The sequence below is a fragment of the Neophocaena asiaeorientalis genome, unplaced genomic scaffold (genome assembly GCF_003031525.2).
Source record: "Neophocaena asiaeorientalis asiaeorientalis breed wild unplaced genomic scaffold, Neophocaena_asiaeorientalis_V1.1 scaffold251, whole genome shotgun sequence".
Classification (NCBI taxonomy): Eukaryota; Metazoa; Chordata; class Mammalia; order Artiodactyla; family Phocoenidae; genus Neophocaena; species Neophocaena asiaeorientalis.
In genome coordinates, this window is record NW_020173377.1 from 4,912,882 (window position 1) to 4,934,690 (window position 21,809).

The following is a 21,809-nucleotide window of genomic DNA, read 5'->3' on the forward strand; positions in this document are numbered from 1 at the left end:
AAAAAAAAAAAAAAAAAACAAACTTATGGTTACCAAAGGTGAAACTGGGCGGGGTGGGGGGGAGGGATAAATTAGGAGCTTGGAATGAACATACACATACTACTATATATAAGATAGGTAACCAACAAGGACCTGTTATATAGCACAGGGAACTCTACTCAATATCCTGTGATAACCTATATGAGAAAAGAATCTAAAAAAGAATGAATATTAATGTGGATGTAAAACTGAATCACTTTGCTGTATACCTGAAAGTAAGACAGCATTGTAAATTGATTATACTCTAATAAAATTTAAAAAATGAAATAAAATAAAAATTGCAAAAAACGTCAGTTTCACTTTGTTTTGCAAAAACTCAAAAATATATAAACTATTCTTATATATTTCTTTAATAAAATAGTATTAAAATAATTCCTTTAGTAGATGTTTATCCACATTCATAACAGAGATGTTGATTAGTCACACTCACCATTATGTGCTGCTTCTTTCTTTAAATGCTAATAAACTCTTCACTTCTAATCAATCTGCTATCATAGGTCCTATGGTTCTTGGCTGAGTTTGTTTCCTATAAATATAACAAGCAATGTAAGACATTTAATACTGCCAAAGTTTTCCAAATATTTCTTTCAAATATTTCATAAAAATAAGTATGAAGATACTATTTCTATGAAAAGCATATTAGATAGAATTTAGATTCTTACAGAAATGCATACAAGAGAATGTATCCCAAATATTTAAACTGCAGGTATTGTTCAAGCAAATTTCCATGTCCCTATTTCCTACCTGAAGGGGAGTCAAATGTCAAGTTTTATGGTTAAAAAAAATACATAATAATGTACAAGTCTGTCTCAATGCCTCAGTCAACTTCCAACCACACACAGCATGTCTACAATAAGCTAGGAAATTTGCAAGACAGGAAAATGTCTCATACTCTTACCCTGGGACACTGATAACTTGAAGGTTACCACACTGATGTTACTGGTATTCATTTACTAAACTCATTCAATTACCTAGCAATTAATTATTGAACAACTTGTGTTTTTGAGGAACTGTATCTGATGCAGGGGATTAAACATAAGACGAAGTTCCCACTGAAGAAGACAAACAAAGGAGACAACCTTGACACTGTCTAGCAGAGATTCACTGAGTCAGCAAAAGCCAGAGAGGGGAGGAAGCTGAGTGGCAGGGGGCATGATAGGAATCTGGGAAGAGAGGACAGTGAGGGAAAAAGGGAACAAAGACACCAAAGGGAGAAGCAAAAAGGTTTATGTAGCAGGGAAGCAGAGTTGGTTCCTGTTGTGGTGAGGCAGGAAGCTGAGAGGCAGGCTTAGCTGAAACACAGGATCCCTCCTGTGCTATGTTAAAGGACTTGGACCTAATCCTGAGGCAAGAGATAAGAATTTAAAGACTAGGTAGAGGGCTTCCCTGGTGGCGCGCAGCGGTGAAGCATCTGCCTGTCAATGCGGGGGACACGGGTTCAAGGCCTGGTCCAGGAAGGTCCCACATGCAGTGGAGCAACTAAGTCTGTGCGCCACAACTACTGAGCCGGCACTCTAGAGCCTGTGTGCCACAACTACTGAAGCTTGTGTGCCACAACTACTGAAGCCTGTGCGCCTAGAGCCCGTGCTCTGCAACAAGAGAAGCACCGCAACGAGAAGCCTGCACACTGCAGCAAAGTGTAGCCCCCACTTACCGCAACTAGAGAAATCTGCATGTAGCAACGAAGACCCAACACAGCCAAAAATATAAATAAATAAATTTATTTTAAAAAAGTATTAAAAAAAAAGACTAGGTAGAGGCTGACCTAGTCAGAAGCACATTTTATTTTATTTTCATATTAATATATCTTTATTTTTTTAACATCTTTATTGGAGTATAATTGCTTTACAATGGTTTGTTAGTTTCTGCTTTATAACAAAGTGAATCAGCTATACCTATACATATATCAGCATATCTCCTCCCTCTTGCATCTCCCTCCCACCCTCTCTATCCCACCCCTCTAGGTGGTCACAAAGCACCGAGCTGATCTCCCTGTGCTATGCGGCTGCTTCCCACTAGCTATCTATTTTACATTTGGTAGTGTACATATGTCCATGCCACTCTCTCACTTTGTCCCAGCTTACCCTTCCCCTTCCCCAAGTCCTCAAGTCCATTCTCTCGACTGCGTCTTTATTCCTGTCCTACATGCACGTTTTAGACAAATCATTCTGGTTCTCATTACAGAAGGTGAGTTTTAAAGACATAACATGGAGGCAAGAAGATCAGTTAGGAGTCTGTTACAAAAATCTAGGTAAGAGATGGCTTAGGACTTCAGCATGCCTGGTCATTGTCAGCCTAGATACAAACCAAGGTTCTGTTACTTTGTGAGAGAATTTTAAAGGGAAGAAGTAAAGAGATGAAAGAAATTAATAATAGTTAATAAAGAAAGCTACTGCTGTTCTCCCTACCACCACAATTCTTTTTAAAAAATGTGTAATTTCGAATTCTCTGAAAAGACTAAATGGTAAACCATGAAAGGATGTTGCCAGGTGTTTTGAAATAAGCCATGTAAAGGACGAAAACACTTTCAATTCATAATTCAGATACAGAAGACCTTAAAATAGTTCACAATTTTCAAGCTAACGGAAACACCCCCTATAAAACATTATAAGTATTATTCCTAGTGGAATGGTTTAACAGACCACAGGGTTTGAAATGGAGTGATGGAGCACAAAAGTATAAGAGCAGATAATAAGTAGACAGACTAGTGTAAGAAGACATTCTCTTTCCATCCCCAAACTAGATTCAGGCTATATCTGGTGTGTCAAAATTAGCCATGTAATATTCATTTTATTTTTATTTTTTTGGCCACACCGCACAGCTCGTGGGATCTCAGTTCCCTGACCAGGGAGTGAAGCCAGGCCATAGCAGTGAAAGCCCAAAACCCTAACCACTAGGCCAACAGGAAACTAGCCATGTAATATTTAAAAACACAGTATTGTTTTTATTGTAAAAATAGCTTAAATGTGTTTAGAAAATTTTGAATCAGACAGTTGCAGAATATCTGAGACATCTCCTTGAAACTCTAGGTTCGGAGAACAGAATCTAGCACTTGGCTAGATTGAATACCAAAGTTGACTTTGTATGATTCTTTTTTTGCCAAAAACCAGACCCTCAGGAGCATATACACAAACTTTCCAGCAGAGGGGAGCAAAACTTCACAAAACAGGTTTTTAAAACCCAGCAGCTTTTCTATACCACTTTCTAAAAGTATTTTTAAAATATTCAGCAGAAGAGTTATGTAAACATGTTATTTGTGTGTATCTGTATTACTTTATCTTTTAGGAATAATGGAATTGCAGGACTTACGTTTAGGCGGAAGAGAATTCTTTGCAAAGTTCTGAGACTGCTGAAGGCTTTTGGATGGACAGGAACTTAGGAAATAGCCAGAGGGAACAAAAGTGGGCCACAAAGTCTAGATGTCTTAGTGGGATCACCTGCTGGTGATTTGCCAGCTCTTTTACAAAGAATCATAGTTTAAGGTACAATGGGATTCTTTCAAAAATATGTTCTAACTATGCACCTAGGTTTCCTCACCTGTAAACTGGAGATAATAATTATACCTACACCTCAAGGGGTTGCTGTACAGAAGAAATATAAAGTGAGTGGGACACTGTTTCCTTTTGAAAATTATGGCACAAAGTATATATAACAGAAAACATCATCTTAACCATTTTTTTTGGTTTTTTGGCTGCGTTGGGTCTTCATTGCAGTGTGTGGGCTTCTCATTGCGGTGACTTCGCTTGTTGAGGAGCATGGGCTCTAGGCGTACGGGCTCAGTAGTTGTGGCTCGTGGGCTCCAGAGCACAGGCTCAGCAGCTGTGGCACATGGGCTTAGTTGCTCTGCAGCATGTGGGATCCTCCCAGACCAGGGCTCCAACCCGTGTCTCCTTCATTGTCAGGCAGATTCTTAACCACTGCACCACCAGGGAAGTCCCTCTACTTTCCCTTTTTTTTTTTTTTTTGGCCACGCTGCGAGGCATGTGGGATCTTAGTTCCCTGACCAGGGATCAAACCTGCACCCCTGCATTGGGAGTGTGGAGTCTTAACCACTGGACCACCCATACCATTCTACTTTCTATCTCTATGATTTTGACTATTCTGGGTATATCATATAAGTAGAATCATACAGTGTTTGTCTTTTTGTGATTGACTTATTCACTTAGCATAATGCCCTCAAAGTTCATCCATATTGCAGCATGTGACAGAATTTCCTTCCATTTTAAGGCTGAATAACATTCCATTGTATGTATAAACTATATTTTGTTTATCTGTTCATTCATCGATGGACACTTGGGTTGCTTCCACATTTTGGCTATTGTGAATAATACTGCTATGAACGTGGATGTGCAACTATCTCTTTGAGATCCTATCTTCAATTCTTTTGGATATATACCCATAAACAAGATTGCTGGATCATATGATAATCCTATTTTGATTTTTTTGAGGAACCACCATACTGCTTCCCACAGCAGCTGCACCATTTTACTTTCCCACCAACAGGGTACAAGGGTTTCAATTTCTCCACATTGTCACCAACACTTATTTTCTGATTTTCTTTTTAATAGTAGCCATCCTAATGAATGTGAGGTGGTATCATTGTGGTTTTGAATGCATTTCTCTAATGATTAATGATTTTGAGCATCTTTTCATGGCCATGGGCCACAGTTAACCTTTTTAATTTTTGGCTGTGTTGGGTCTTCGTTGCTGCATGTGGGCTTTCTCTAGTTGTGGTGATCGGGGCCTACTCTTTGTTGTGGTGTGCAGGCTTCTCATTGCGGTGGCTTCTCTTGTGGTGGAGCATGGGCTCTAGGAGTGCGGGCTACAGTAGTTGTGGCACATGGGCTTAGTTGCTCTGTGGCATGTGGGATATTCCCAGACCAGGGCTCGAAACTGTGGCCCCTGCATTGGCAGGCGGATTCTTAACCACTGTGCCACCAGATAAGTCCAATCTTTTTAATTTTAGACATATAAGAGGTAAATAGTGGTATCTCATTGTAGTATTAGCTTGCATTTATTTCACAACCAGTGATGTTGAGTCTTTTAATATACTTATTTACTATCCACACATCTTCTTTGGTCAAGTACCTGTCCAAATATTTTGTCTATTTTTAAATTGGGTTGCTTGTTTTCCTATTATTGAATTTTCAGATTTCTTTATATATACTGGATACAACTTCTCTATCAGAGATGTGATTTGCAAAAAATTTTCTCCCAGTATGTGACTTGTCTTTTCAGTCTTTTAACAATGTCTTTTTTTTTTTTTTTGCGGTACGCGGGCCTCTCACCGCTGTGGACTCTCTCGTTGCGGAGCACAGGCTCCGGACATGCAGGCTCAGCGTCCATGGCTCACGGGCCCAGCCGCTCCGCGGCATGTGGGATTCTCCTGGACCGGGGCATGAATCCGTGTCCCTTGCATCGGCAGGCGGACTCTCAACCACTGCACCACCAGGGAAGCCCTTAACAATGTCTTTTGAAGAGCAGAAGTTCTTCATTTTATTGAAGCCCAATTTATCCATTTTTTTCTTTTATGAATTATGATTTTGTGTCATATCTAAGAATTATTTGCAGAATTCTTTGCCTAACCCAAGGCAACAAAAATTCTCTTCTGGGGCTTCCCTGGTGGCGCAGTGGTTGAGAGTCCGCCTGCCGATGCAGGGGACACAGGTTCGTGCCCTGGTCCGGGAAGGTCCCACATGCCGCGGAGCGGCTGGGCCCGTGAGCCATGGCCGCTGAGCCTGTGCGTCCGGAGGCTGTGCTCCTCAACGGGAGAGGCCACAACAGTTAGAGGCCCGCGTTCAGCAAAAAAAAAATAAAAAATTAAATTTTCTCCTGATTTTCTCTAGAGGCCTTACAACTTTAGGTTTTACATTTTTGTCTCCAGTCCATTTGTGTTAATTTTTGTATAAGATGTGATATAGGGTCTTACTTTATTGGTTTGTTTTGCTGAATATAAATGGACAGTTGTTCTAGCATCACTTGTTGAAAAGATCTTTTGTCACTGTAATGCCTTTGTATTTTTGTTGAAAAATCATCTGACCATATGTCTGGTTGTATTTCTGGGCTCTATTTGGGTCTGTTGACTGTCTATCATACTATAATATACTGTTTTGGTTATTGCAGTTTCATAGTAAGTTTTAGGTAAGTCTTTCAACTTTGTTAATCTTTTTCAGAGTTGTTTTGGCTAATCTAGGTCTCTTAGATTTCCATATGAATTTTAGAATCAGCTTGTCAATTTCTAGAAAACAGTCCACCTTGATTTAGACTTGCATTGTGTTAAATCTGTGGAATAATTTTGGGCAGAGCTGACATCTTAACAGTATTGAGTCTTCCAATCTATGACCGTGGTATATTTTCCCATCTATTTTGGTGTTTCTTAAATTGTTCCAAAAAGAAAAGGAAATTCCCTCATGGTCCAGTGGTTAGGACTCTGCACTCTCACTGCTGAGAGCCTGGTCCAGTCCCTGGTAGGGGAATTAAGATCCCACAAGCTGCATGCTGTGGCCAAAAAAAAAATAATAATTTTTCAACTGTGTTTTATAATTTTCAGGGTACATGTTTTGCACATCTTTTCTCAGATTTATCTGTTTTAAATATTTTTATGATAATATAAACAGTATAGTTTTAAATTTCAATGTCCTGTTCATTGCTATCATATAGAAAGAATAAATTTTTGCATATTTACCTTGTATCTTGCAACCTTGTTGACCTTATTTAATAAGTTTTGTATATTTCATATTTTCTACATAGACGATCATGTTATCTGTAAATAACGACAGTTTTACTTCTTCCTTTCCCATCAAGATGTCTTCTATTTATTTTTCTTGCCTTATTGTGCTGGTTAGGACCTTCAGTACAATGTTGAATAGAAGTTGTGAGAATGAATATCCTTCCCTTGTTTCTCATCTTAGGGGAGAAAGCATTCAATCTTTCAGCATTATGATGTCATAGTTTGTGATAGATACCCTTTATCAGGTTGAGAACATTTCCTTGTGCTTCTAGTTTGCTGGAAGTTTTTATCAGGGATGTATATTGTCAAATGCTTTTTCTATTGAGATAATCATGTGCCTCCCCACTTTTTAATTTGATGAATTACCTGGGCTGTTTCCTGGGGGGTTTTTTTGGCCACACCATGCAGCATGTGGGATCTTAGCTCCCCAACCAGGGATCAAACCCGTGCCCCCTGCAGTGGAATTGTGGAGTCTTAACCACTGGCCCACTGGAGAATTCCCCATTGGCTGATTTTTTTTTTTTTTAATGTTAAGTCAACTATTGATATAATTTCCCTTCTGCCTCAAGGACGTCTTTTAACATGTCTTGTAGTTCTGGTCTCCTGGTAATGAATTGTTTCAACTTTTCTATGTTAGAAAATAATTTATTTTGCTCTGCTTTTGAAAGATATTTTCACTGGGTATAGAATTCTGGGCTCAGTTATTTTTCTTTCAGTACTTTAAAGATATCGCTGTCTTCCTGCTTGCCTTGTTTCCAGAGAGAAATCTTCTGTTATCCTTACCTGTGTTTCTTTGTATGTAACATGTCTTTTTCCTCCAGCTGGACTTTTAAGACTTTATTACCAGTTTTGAACAATTTGATTGATATGCCTTCATGTAGTTTTATTTTGTCTTGTGTTTGGAGTTCACTGAATTTCTTGGATCTCTGGGTTTATAATTTCATCACATTTGGATAATTTTTTGCAATTATTTCTTCAAATATATTTTCTGTCTCCTCTCTCCATTCTTTTTTTTAAATTTTTTAATTTTATTTTTTTATACAGCAGGTCCTTATTAGAAACAATTTTATACATATCAGTGTATACATGTCAATCCCAATCGCCCAATTCATCCCACCACCACCTCCATCCCCAGCCGCTTCCCCCCCACTTGGTGTCCATACGTTTGTTCTCTACATCTGTATCTCAATTTCTGCCCTGCATACCAATTCATCTGTATCATTTTTCTAGGTTCCACATATACACGTTAATATACGATATTTGTTTTCTCTTTTTGACTTACTTCACTCTGTATGACAGCCTCTAGATTCATCCACGTCACTACAAATGACCCAATTTCGTTCCTTTTGATGGCTGAGTAATATTCCATTGTATATATGTGCCACATCTTTATCCATTCCTCTGTTGATATGTTATATCTTCTTCTTGGATTGATCCCTTGATCATTATGTAGGGTCCTTCCTTGTCTCTTGTAACATCCTTTATTTGAAAGTCTATTTTATCTGAGATGAGTATTGCTACTCCAGCTCTTTTGATTTCCATTTACATGGCATATTTTTTTCCATCCCCTCACTTTCAGTCTGTATGTGTCCCTAGGTCTAAAGTGGGTCTCTTGTAGACAGCCTATATATGGGTCTTGTTTTTGTATCCATTCAGCAAGCCTGTGTCTTTTGGTTGGAGCATTTAATCCATTCACGTTTAAGGTAACTATCGATATGTATGTTCCTATTACCATTTTCTTAATTGGTTTGGGTTTGTTTTTGTAGGTCCTTTCCTTCTCTTGTGTTTCCTACTTAGAGAAGTTCCTTTAGCATTTGTTGTAGAGTTGCTTTGGTGGTGCTGAATTCTCTTAGCTTTTGCTTGTCTGTAAAGCTTTTGATTTCTCCATCAAATCTGAATGAGATCCTTGCCAGGTAGAGTAATCTTGCTTGTAGGTTCTTCCCTTTCATCACTTTAAGTATATCATGCCACTCCCTTCTGGCTTGTAGAGTTTCTGCTGAGAAATCAGCTGCTATAGGAGTTCCCTTGTATGTTACTTGTCGTTTTTCCCTTGCTGCTTTCAATAATTTTTGTCTTTTATTTTTGCCAATTTGATTACTATATGTCTTGGTGTGTTTCTCCTTGGGTTTATACTGTATGGGACTCTCTGCGCTTCCTGGACTTGGACAGCTATTTCCTTTCCCATGTTAGGGAAGTTTTCAACTATAATCCCTTCAAATATTTTCTTGGGTCCTTCCTCTCTCTCTTCTCCTTCTGGGACTCCTATAATGTGAATGTTGTTGAGTTTAATGTTGTCCCAGAGGTCTCTTAGGCTGTCTTCATTTCTTTTCATTCTATTTTCTTTATACTGTTCTGCAGCAGTGAATTCCACCATTCTGTCTTCCAGGTCACTTATCCATTCTTCTGCCTCAGTTATTCTGCCATTGATTCCTTCTAGTGTATTTTTCATTTCAGTTATTGTATTGCTCATCTCTGTTTCTTTGTTCTTTAATTCTTCTAGATCTTTGTTAAACATTTCTTGCATCTTCTTGATCTTTGCCTCCATTCTTTTCCCGAGGTCCTGGATCATCTTTACTATCATTATTCTGAATTCCTTTTCTGGAAGGTTGCCTATCTCCACCTCATTTAGTTGTTTTTCAGGGGTTTTACCTTGTTCCTTCACGTGGTACATAGCCCTCTGCCTTTTCATCTTGTCTATCTTTCTGTGAATGTGGTTTTTGTTCCACAGGCTGCAGGATTGTAGTTCTTCTTGCTTCTGCTGTCTGCCCTCTGGTGGATGAGGCTATCTAAGAGGCTTCTGCAAGTTCTCTGATGGGAGGGCCTGGTGGTGGGTAGTGCTGGCTGTTGCTTTGGTGGGCAGAGCTCAGTAAAACTTTAATCCACTTGTCTGTTGATGGGTGGGGCTGTGTTCCCTCACTGTTGGTTGTTTGGCCTGAGGCAACCCAACACTGGAGCCTATCAGGGCTCTTTGGTGGGGCTAATGACAAGACTGTGGGAGGGCTCACACCACGGAATACTTCCCAGAACCTCTGCTGCCAGTGTCCTTGTCCTCACCATGAGACACAGCCACCCCCTGTCTGTTCAGGAGACCCTCCAATACTAGCAGGTAGGTCTGGCTCAGTCTTCCCTGGGGTCACTGCTCCTTCCTCTGGGTCCTGATGCACACGATCCTTTGTGTGTGCCCTCCAAGAGTGGAGTCTTTGTTTCCCCCAGTTCTGTAGAAGTCCTGCAATCAAATCCCACTAGCCTTCAAAGTCTGATTCTCTAGGAATTCCTCCTCCCATTGCTGGACCCCCAGGTTGGGAAGCCTGACCTGGGGCTCAGTGAAGAACCTTCACCCCAGTGGGTGGACGTCTGTGGTATAAGTGTTCTCCAGTTTGTGAGTCACCCACCCAGCAGTTATGGGATTTGATTTTATTGTGACTGTGCCCCTCCTACCATCTCATAGTGTTTTCTCCTTTGTCTTTGGATGTGGGGTATTTTTTTTGTGAGTTCCAGTGTCTTCCTGTCGATGCTTGTTCAGTAGTTAGTTGTGATTCTAGTGTTCTCGCAAGAGGGAGTGAGAGCACGTCCTTCTACTCCACCATCTTGAACCTATCTCCTCTCCACTCCTTTACAGACTCCAATTACATGCATATCATGGCACTTAATGTTGTCCAATGGGTCACCGATGCTCTTCTCACTTTTCAAAAATTCTCTGTTCTCTGTGTTTTATTTTGAATAGTTTATATTGCTAGGTCTTGTTCACTAATCTTTTCTTCTGAACTGTCTAATCTGATGTTAATCCCACACAGAGTATCTTTCATCTCACACATGGTAGTTTTCATTTTTATAAGTTAGATTTGGGCCCTTTTTTCTGTATGTTTCATTTCTCCACTTAACATTATAATATACAGTTATACTAACTTTTCTTTTCTTTTGGCTGCACCACACGGCTTGAGGAATCACAGTTCCTGGACCAGGGACTGAACCTGTGTCCTTGGCAGTGAAGGCAGAGAGTCTTAACCACTAGACTGCCAGGGAATTCCCAACAGTTATACCTTTTAATGCCCTTGTCTGCTAATTCTAACATTTGTGTCTGTTCCGGGTTGGTTTCAATTGTTCTTGTATTTTTCTCCTCTTCATGAGTTGTATTGTCCTGCTTCTTTGCACACATTGTAGTCTTTGACTGGATGGTAGGCACTGTGAATTTTACCGTTAGGTGCTGGATATTTTTGTATTCCTATAAATATGCTTGTGCTTTGTTCTGGGATGCAGTTAAGTTACTTGGAAATAGTTTGATCCTTTTTGGTCTTTAAGACTTGTTAAGTGGGGGGCTTCCCTGGTGGCACAGTGGTTAAGAATCCATCTGCTAATGCAGGGGACGTGGGTTCGAGCCCTGGTCCGGGAAGATGCCATATGCTGCGGAGCAAGCCCGTGAGCCACAACTACTGAGCCTGCATGCCACAACTACTGAAGCCCATGAGCCTAGAGCCCATGCTCCGCAACAAGAGAAGCCACTGCAATGAGAAGCCCGCTCACTGCAATGAAGAGGAGCCCCCTCTCGCCGCAACTAGAGAAAGCCCGTGCACAGCAATGAAGACCCAATGCAGCCAAAAATAAATAAACAAAATAAATGAAAAAAAAAAAAGACTTGTTAGGTGGAACCAAAGTAGTGTTTATGCTCAGGCTAATTATTCACCACAACTTTTCAGGCCCTTCTGAGTACTTTATCCAACTGTGATATTCTACTAGTGTGGTTTGTGGGAACAGGAACGATTCCCAGCACTGTGTGAGCTCCTGCTAATCCTTCTGGATAGTTCTCCCCACCCTTGGGTAGTTTCTCACATGTGTGCACTGATCAGTATTCAGCTGAGTACCTTGGACAGGTGGTGGGGGTGCAGGGTCCTCTCTGCAGGCCTCCAAGGTTTGCTCTCCATGCAGTGCTCTCCTCTGTCCTCTAAACTGTAGCTGCCTTGGTTTCCCTGAACTCTCAGCCACATCTATTCCACTCAGGGACTTTACTGGACTAGGCTGGGTTTCCCCTCCCTGCCCTGCTGCCTGACAACCCTCTCAAGGCTGTAAGCTGGAGCAAACACAGGGCTCAGTCATTTATTCTCTTCTCTTGGGGTCACTGTCCTTCATTGCCTGGTGTCCAGTGTGTTCAAAACCATAGTTTCACATATGTTGTCTTTCCTTTTATTTTTTGGTTGTTTCAGGTGGAAGGGTAAATCCAGTCCTTCTTACTCCAACATGACAATTTAAAAAAAATTTTTTTAGGGCAACGATTTTCTTTCATAAATTTATTTATTTAATCTTTGGCTGCATTGGGTATTTGTTGCTGTGCACAGGCTTTCTTTAGCTGTGGAAGGCAGGGGCTACTCTTTGTTGCGGTGTGTGGGCTTCTCACTGTGGTGGCTTCTCTGTTGCAGAGCGTGGACTCTAGGAGCCCAGGTTTCAGTAGTTGCAGCACGCAGGCTCAGTAGTTGCGGCACGTGGGCCCTAGAGTGTGAAGGCTTCAGTAATTGTGGTGTGTGCGCTCAGTAGTTGTGGCGTGTGGGCTCTAGGGCGCACGGGCTTCAGTAGTTGTGGTGCATGAGCTCAGTAGTTGTGGCTCATGGGCTCTAGAGTGCAGGCTCAGTAATTGTGGAGTACGGGCTTAGTTGCTCCGTGGCATGCGGGATCTTCCCAGACCAGGGATCGAACCTGTGTCCCCTGCATTGGCAGGCAGATTCTTAACCACTGCACCACCAGGGAAGTCCCCATGTTGCATTAGGTGCCCTTCTTTCTGTTGTGTGGATCCACACATCCATCTGGTGTTGCATTCTATCAAAAGAAGTCCTTTAACAGTTTTTGCAGTATAGATCTGCTGGTAATGAATTTGTTGATTTCTGTTTCAGGCTCTTTAATGCCTGGAAAAGTCTTTATTTTGCCTTTCTTCTGAAAGATATTTTCATGTCTCTTCTCAGAAAATTATCCCTCACAACAAGAAATAGAAACAGGAAATCCATCTTTCATAATTCCAAAAGATCTTTGTATCCTTGGACCACAACATATGAAAATAGAAAGCAGGTGGTAGAATGATCACTGTGACGATGATGCTGAGAGCACATGTGTATAATGTTTATCATGTCAGGTACCGGTATCTATCAGAGGCCCAGCAGCATATTCAAATTAGGTTAATTCAAAGAAGCTTTAAAAAGGGACTTCATACAAAGTTGTGGGCAGGGTGTAGAGGCAAGGCAATATCCTGGGGCTAGTGACAGTGGGGCTGTTACCATCCTAGGATGGAGGGGCTACTGGAACTCAGAGAGAACTCCTTGAGAGGAACTGTGACTTCATGTCAAGAGAGGTAGCCAGCCCAAGGCAATTCTTCGAGAGAGTCAGGAGAATAAAAACTCCAACCTCACTCTTTTCCCTCTCTCTGTTATCATGCAAGGACTCCCCGTTGGTCAAATAAAACCAGAAGCTACAAGCAAGAGTTCTTTGATGAAGTACATACATACCACAGGCACATAAAAGGATGGATCAGGACAGAGAGGCAATTTGGAGAGGTAAGCGAAAATATACAATCCCATAAGTTACTATTATCCCCAGATAAATGAACAATGCAAGAAGAAAAATGCAACAAAACTATGATACTCTGAGTTTAGCAAAGATAATGCCTTCACTAAATAATAACAGGAAATGGATAACTAATGAGAACCTGCTGTATAAAAAAATAAATAAAATAAAATTCAAAAAAAAAAAAGAACCGGGATGCTCTAAGAAAAGGAACAATGATAGAAAAAGTTTAGCAATAAAAATCTTTACCTCCAATTAATAGAAGGGTTAGAAGATAAAAGTGAAGAAATTTCCATGAGAACTATTAGGAAATAAAAAGTAGGAATAAATAGATAAGAATATATGAAAACCAATCCAGGAGGGAAGAGACAAAATCCAGGAGGTTCAACATCACTCTCTCTGAAGTTCCTGAAAGAGAAAACAGAAAATTGTGGAAAGGAATATGCCAATGAAAAAATACAAGAAAATACTCCAGATTCTCTGGATTGAGAAGGCCTCTCCACCCTACCCCCCAAATATGCAGAGAATGAGTGAAAAAGATTCCCAGCCAAGGCCATACTTTCAAGAAATTTCATAACACCATGTGCAAATATAAAAGTGACTATTAAATAGCAAAAATGAAAACTGCTAGCTCTTAATAGTTTTCAGAGAGATTTCACATACAACATCTTACTTTTTAAATGGCCTGAGCGTTTACAGTATCCCCATTTCATAGACATGGGATGAACAGAACATCAAGGATGACATGTTTCAAAATTCTACAGACGAGATAACACAGTTCTTTAATATTTAGGTGTGTTTGTGTGTGAACATGTATGTGTAAGTGGACAAGTTATTTAGAATGCATGTCCAGTTTCCTGAACTAGATGATCAGCTCTCAAAGATACAGAGTGCCATTTCTAATTCCTTGCTAATCCTCCAGGTCAACTGATGAACTGCTTCCTCTGGGTAGATCTATGTAGCTGACTGAAGTGCAAACCAACCTGGAGGAAGGAAATAAGATGCAGTGAGCAGTGATTGTTTTGCCAACTTGTTTGCATAAGTATCCTCTAGGTACACTGAATACAGTCGACTTTTCTCACTGTGTGTTCACGTGGGCAAGGTTTTAAATCTTAATGATCTTCAGATTCTGGTGAGTTTGGAGTTGTTATTCTATTCAAATTCCCAATACTGTAATTCCAGAATTCTGTCAATAAATGAGATAGCATGAAATAAATGAATCAACCACAGCAATGAGAGATGATGATCAGTGGCTTCTTCCACATGCCGATGGGAGCCAGGTGAGAGAAAATGTCCAAGTGAAACTGTGTGGTCAGATGCTCTCTTTGTTAAATCTCCAAGGAATCCTCAGGCTTCTGGAGAATTAGTTAAAGGTGGACATGGACAGAATGTAAATGGAAAGTTGAACAGCTTGTTCACCAACACGGTGGGTTGCAGTTTCCTGGAACCACAGGGACTTTGTTAAAACAGGACTGTAGCATTCTCAGCTGCTGTAGACCGTGCTAGGAATGGAAACGAAAGCAGTTGATGGTGGTGATCACTACCCAGAAGCCGAAACCACAAACTAATTTTGCACAAAATTGCTAGGTCTGGCTCTTTTCTTTGCTTATGACTTTCATTTAGAGGGCGAGGACTGCCTTTAGTTGTGTGTCAAATAACATCTTGAAAATAGACTCAAGAAAACCATTTAGCCCTCAGTCATTTGCACTAACCCACAAAATGTCAGTACAAATATCTTCTAATAGACTAGTAAGAGACACTCTCTAGTAACAAAGTCAATACAATCAAGGGAATAACAAGTGGACAGAATATCCAAAGTAGAACTGGAGAAGGACAAGGAGGATAAAAAGGAGGGAGGAGTAAGAAAATGAGAAGGAGTGAGTTTTCATTTGGGAAAAATTTTGGACTTACTTTTATTTATGTGAATATCTTGACTAATCTGAAAATTAACAGTATGTTAAACAAAATGGTGACAACTTATTATAAAGATAAGATTAACTACCAGCCTTACTGGGCCAACATGCTACTGAGAATTGGCTACCAACTACTTAAAACTGTAGAGCCTTTTCATCTAAAACTATTCTTTGGGGGAATAAAACTAGCCATTTTAATTTAAAAAAAAAAAGTGGACTGAAATTCCAGGAAGAATTTCAAAGTGAAATTTGCCTTCTATTATTTGGCCCCAAGGTCATCAATAGTCACCTATACTAACAGTGAGATTCAACATTTATTTTCTATAACAATTATGACATCCCTTGACACAGTACAGATTCAAGATATAGTTATTAAAAATGAATAAATGAATAAGTGAGTCAAAGCAATCTTGAGAAAGAAAAACGGAGCTGGAGGAATCAGCCTCCCTGACTTCATACTATACTACAAACCTACAGTCATCAAAACAGTATGGTACTGGCACAAAATCAGAAATATAGATCAATGGAACAGGATAGAAAGCCCAGAAATAAACTCACACACCTATGGTCAATAAATGTTCAACAAAGGAGGCAAGACTAGACAATGGAGAAAAGACAGTCTCTTAAATAAGTGGTGTTGGGAACACTGGACAGCTACATGTAAGAAAAATGAAATTAGAACATTCTTTAACACCATACACAAAAATAAACTCAAAATGGATTAAAGACCTAAAGGTAAGACCGGACACTATAAAACCCTTAGAGGAAAACATAGGCAGAACACTCTTTAACATAAATCGCAGCAATATCTTTTTCAATCCACCTCTTAGAGTAATGGATATTAAAACAAAAATAAACAAATGGGACCTAATTAAACTCAAAAGCTTTTGCGCAGTAAAGGAAAACATAAACAAAACAAAAAGACAACCTACAGAATGGGAGAAAATATTTGCAAATGATGTGACTGACAAGAGATTAATCTACAAAATTTACAAACAGCTTATGTAGCTCAATATCAAAAAAACGAACAACTCAATCAAAGTATGGGCAGAAGACCTAAATAGACATTTTTCCAAAGAAGACATACAGATGGCCAACAGGCACATGAAAAGATGCTCCACATCACTAATTATTAGAGAAATCCAAATCAAACTACAATGAGGTATCACCTTACACCACTCAGAATGGCTATCATCAAAAAAACTACAAACAGTAAGTGCTGGAGAGGGTGTGGAGAAAAGCAAACCCTCCTACACTGTTGGTGGGAATGTATATTGGTACAGCCTCTATGGAGAACTGTATTAGTTCCTTAAGAAACTAAAAATAGAACTACTATATGATCCAGCAATCCCACTCCTGGGCATATATTTGGAGAAAAACACGGCTCGCAAGGATACATGCATCCCAACGTTCGTTACCGTACTGTTTACAATAGCCAAGACATGGAAGCAACCTAAATGTCCATTGACAGACAAATGGATAAAGAAGATGTGGTACATATATATATACAATGGAATATTACTCAGCCATTAAAAAGAATGAAATAATGCCATTTGCAGCAACATGGATGGACCTAGAGATTATCATACTAAGTGAATAAAGTCAGACAAAGACAAATATATGATATGCAAAATCTTAAAAAAAGATGATACAAATGAATTTGTTTAAAAAACAGAAGCAAACTCACAGACTTAGAGAACGAACTTATGGTTACCAGGGGCGAAGAGGTGGGGGGAGGGACAGATTGGGAGTTTGGGATTGACATATACACACTGCTATATTTAAAATAGATAACCAACAAGCACCTACTGTATAGCACAGGGAACTCCATTCAATATTCTGTAATAACCTAAATGGGAAAAGACTTTGAAAAAGAATAGATACATGTATATGTATAACCAAGTCACTTTGCTGTACACTGGGAACTAATACAACATTGTTAATCAACTATAGTCCAATATAAAATTAGAAATTAGAAAAAAAGAAAAAAAAGTGAATAGAGAATCCTTGAAAAAGCAGATCTTAGAAATATGAGTTCTGCAAGAGCTTTGATAGATCAAATCGTAGCATTTATATCAACCTATACCCTATCTTAATGTGTGTACTTGGGTACAAGCAAAAATTTCGGTAAGAACCTCCCAGTAAGATCACTGAAATTTGATGTTTGTAGGGCAAATACTATATACAAAGAAGACGACATTTTAATGTAATTTATTTGAAATGCTTCCAGAGAAGTTTAAGGCCATTATACAAAAACATTCATTTCATGAAAACATTCATTGACTTTCTTCCCATAGGCCAGCCCTTGACAGACCTCTTTTCTCAACATGCTGGCCAAAGTGGCCAATGGCTCCTGCAAAGAATGATTCATTCTTTTCCCCACCATCAAACAACTTTTCTCGGCTTTTCTCTGCTTCTGTCTGCAGCAGATTCATTCAGTCGCTAAATCAATAACAACTTGAGTTGTTTTAAATAAACTTGTAATAGAAAAAAAGGTTCACTGTGTTTAAAATCTATAAATACAGAAATATGTTTTACAGGGTAAAATGGACCACAACATTTTGTTTTGAAAAATAAGTACTATAGCTTGTTTTTATATTGATGAATCTTGTCACACAGCTTCTTTGAATGCACATGATAGACGTACATAATAAAATGACAACATAGTATTTACTGCTTTCCTTTGTGTAAACTTGAAAGACAGATTTAAAAAAAAAAAGAAAAGAAAACTTTTTTGGCAATAATTTAGAATCATTACTACTAGTGCTGGTGTGGGTACAATTTTGCACAAGTCATCTTTAATATTTACACTCGCAGGGAGATTTTCTGTGTATTAACTTTTTTTAAAGGTCTGCAACTCACCCTGCATTGTAAATCAAGTCTGGCAGAGGTTTATTAGTTTGGATAACTGATCCTAATTAATGATAGAGTTAATTAAGTCGGCCTCTGGAGAATGTAATTATGATTCTGATCCAGCACAGAGCCAGAGATGGCAAATGATGACCCAAAAGTGGGGCAGGGAAACCCAAGGCTCTGGCCTTTCCCAGACGGACACTGGACCTTACTTTTCTCTTTTAATGCTTCCCACATAAGGTCACAACGGAGCACTTCTTCCAAATTCTTTTTCTCACGTTTCCGTAAACAGAGTCACTGACTGAGCCGCAGTCCCTTTTCCTCATCTCTTCATTCATGCTCTAAAACACGAGTAGGCCTAAGCAGATGAAACAAAGAGAAGATGGGTCTTTTTGCTATCCTGCCAGGTTTTCCCAGGCCCTTTGAGTTATATTATGATATTTTAGGCTAGAAATGGCTCTTTAAGGCCAGCCAGCATCCATGGCAGAGACCTCCTGATGCAATGCACATTTCAGTTCAAGATTCAGAGCTGACAGCAGTTTTTGCGTTGATCCTTTTAAGGTCAGACTCTTATTTCATGTCCTAATAGATTATTGCATCAAATTTGTACTGGATGAAATTGCAAGGTCAAGACAGTGCTTCTTCCTTTGCAAAATTAAACCTTCAGAATCCCCAGGGATGTTTTCATGCTTTTTGGTTGGATGACATTGAACCAATTTAACTTGAAACATTGATCTTTCCCGTTTCTCCTTCAAATGCCATCATGATACACAAGTAACTTCCTCATGTCCTGTTTTCAAGGCCCTTTAAATTTCATGCCTTCAGCTACCCTGTCAAAGAGCCAGAAAAGCACTAGAGAAACAATGGAAGGACCCTTTAATCTACATGAAACAGTAGTTTAGAGATTGTTTTCTTTCTGTCCTTTAAAATCCAGCAGGACAAGTGAAAGTAACTTGTTCAAGTACTTCTCCATCCATCCAGACACTTGTGAAATACAATACAGGGTAACAGTTGCCACAGATTCCAGCTGACACAGACTGGCAGTTACAGTACTAGGGACAAAAAAGTACAGACAGGACTGGGCCAACACAGTCACAAAAGTATTAAAAAGTGCTTCTCCAAACCGTTCCATGTGTGGAATGCAAATACTGTACAGGTAAGACACAGGGCTACTTCCAGGAAGTACATGCTTCTGTCAGACGTTGCTTTCAACATGCCTGCTATCCCCACAGGAAGAGCCTGTCTGTTCCATGCGTTCACAGTCAAGGCTGACCTCACTTGTGTCCATGCTACAATCCGATTCACTGTCCGATTGGTCCATCTGCTCAAGTTTTGTTTCTCCCTGTGGCTCCCTGCTCCCGGTGGTGGGATCTAGGAATGGTCCCTCGGAGTCAAGGACCCCAGCCTGCCCCGCAGCACACAGGACTGTTTCTTTGGCTTGACGAATACAGTTGAGCCACTGCTGTTTGTTGAAGGTGTCATTGGCTTGTAATGAGTGGGTCTGACTTTGGGATCCATTTTTGAAACTTACTCTGAAGAAGTTTTTAACTAGAAATGAAAAACACATGAAAAAAAAGGTCAATGGACAGGTATTTCCTCAGGCCAAAGATTACACATGTGGTGACACTAACCCCCAGTACCCACGACAGAGATCACTAATTGATTACTAAATGTGCCCTACTGATCTAGGAATGGCTCAGCTCCACCCTGCGGCCTCCATCAATCAACAGGTGTTGACACAGGTCTGGCACTCAGTTGCTCTCGGAAGCTAGCAAATCAGTACGGAACAACTATGTCTTGTGTTTCAGGGGACCCCAGAGTACTGGGTACCAAACCTGGCTGCATATCAAAATCCCCCAAGAGCATGTTAAAAGTACAGATCCTGGGGTCCTACCCTTAGAGATTCAGATTCAGTAGGTCTGATGTGGGCCTGGGAATCTGTAATTTCAACTGCCCCAAGCTAGAGCTTTTTCAAGTTTAAGAAGCTCTTTGTAACATCAAACAGGCCCAAGACCCTCCACATGACAGTACCTGTACATTTAGTATCTGATGATTGAGAAGATATGTAAAGACTCTTGTAAGTTTGGTTTCATTTTAAAATGAAATGACATTTTAATAATAACTGCAACAGGAGCTCTGTGCATTTATTTTTAAAAATTATTTATTTATATTCTTTTGGCTGTGCCACGTGGCTTATGGGATCTTAATTCCCTGACCAGATACTGAACCCAGGCCCTTGGCAGTGAAAGTGTGGAGTTCTAACCACTGAACTGCCAGAGAATTCCTGGAGCTATGTGCATTTAAAAAATGGTAGTGCACAATATGGAAGACATTTGATTTAGTTTAATAACAACATTAACTGTCATTTAATGGGTCCCGTGTGCCACATGCATGTGGTTCACAGAAGTGTCTGTGCTCAGTCAGTCCCCGTGCACGATCCCTGTAGCCAACAGACTGGCTTCAGATAAATTCAGGCTCCAGTCTTTGCTGTGGCGCAAATGCCTTAACTCCCCTACGTCTCAGTTTCTTTATTTGTAAAATGGGAAAAACAAAGAGAATCTACCTTAGATGGTTATTATGAGGGATAAATATAATAATACATGTAAGTGCTTATACAATGCCTGGCACATAGTCAGTACTTGAGAAATGTAAGTACTACTACTACTACTAGTACTACCACTAGGGCAGAGGGACTGGTGAGTAGGTAAGAGGCAGTACACGTGAATTACTTTGACAACATGATGTCAATGTTAACCTAAGAGGCTCAAATGTTACTTGCTCAAAGAAAACCTCCCTGACCATTTCATCTTAAACATACCTCCTATTGCTATCCCTCTCTATTCCCTTACTGGGTTTTAGTTTTCTTAAGGTACCTGGATTATTTATTTGCTTCTCAAATAACCTCTACCTCCTCCATCACAATGTAAGTTCCACAGGGCTTCCAAGGAATTGAATTGTTTGGTTCCCTAGTGTATATCAGTGCCTGGGACAGTGCTTGACACATAGGAGACACTAGATAGACGCTGCTATCTAAGCTTCTTTTGGTTAATTCCTTTGTTTATTAAGTCTCAAGTTAGAGAAGCCCATTAGAGTAATTACAGATAAACCCTCAGCCCAGTTGATCATAGTTATGTCTCTTTAGAGACAAGTCTGCCAGCTTAACTACAAAAACCCACCGTTATACAACTGTAATCACATAGGGACCATCTGGCCTTAAGAATGCTTTTATCCAGTGGAAGGAGTCGAGTAAGGGAGCTTAAGGGGCACCAGTTATATGCAGACAGGTTAACTTGTAGTGTCTTACTTAATCCTTATAACAATCTTGTGAAGTAGGTATGCATGCATCCCCACTTTGCAGATGGGAAACTAACGCTCAAAGAGGTTGAGTAAGGTTACACAACCAGTGAGTGATGAAAGAAAACTGGAATGCAGTTTGACTTCAAGGCCATAGCTCTTCTCTTTTCACCAGGCAGCCATTCCCTCCAAACCACCACGACCAAAGACGTTCAACAGGTCAAAATGGACAGCCATCCATACTTCTCTCATTGTTGCTGAATGCCCCACGCAGGGAGCCGCCCAGCCTCACTTCTCCATCCTGCAGATCTTCCAACAGGAGGTCCTTCACGGGGATGGGCTGCCGGTACAACTGGTAGCAGAGCTGCTCGTTGTGGGTGACAGCCCGAGTGATCACAAGTACTTCTTGGAACAGGAAAACGTGTAGTTTCTGGAAG

General features: G+C 40.0%; 1 protein-coding gene across 4 annotated transcripts in view; it reads right to left on the minus strand.

Moving 5' to 3' along the window:
* Positions 1 to 17,420: 17,420 nt before the first annotated feature.
* Positions 17,421 to 21,809, minus strand: part of ARHGEF3 (Rho guanine nucleotide exchange factor 3) — a 311,369-nt gene continuing 306,980 nt past the window's right edge. For all 4 annotated transcript variants that reach the window (XM_024746368.1, XM_024746369.1, XM_024746370.1 and 1 more), the window contains 2 exons: positions 21,616 to 21,802; positions 17,421 to 19,626 (listed from right to left, as the gene is read on the minus strand). In XM_024746368.1, the coding sequence (XP_024602136.1) occupies positions 19,274 to 19,626; positions 21,616 to 21,802 (540 nt within the window). In that variant the 3' untranslated portion in view covers positions 17,421 to 19,273. The remainder of the gene's footprint in view (positions 19,627 to 21,615; positions 21,803 to 21,809) is intronic.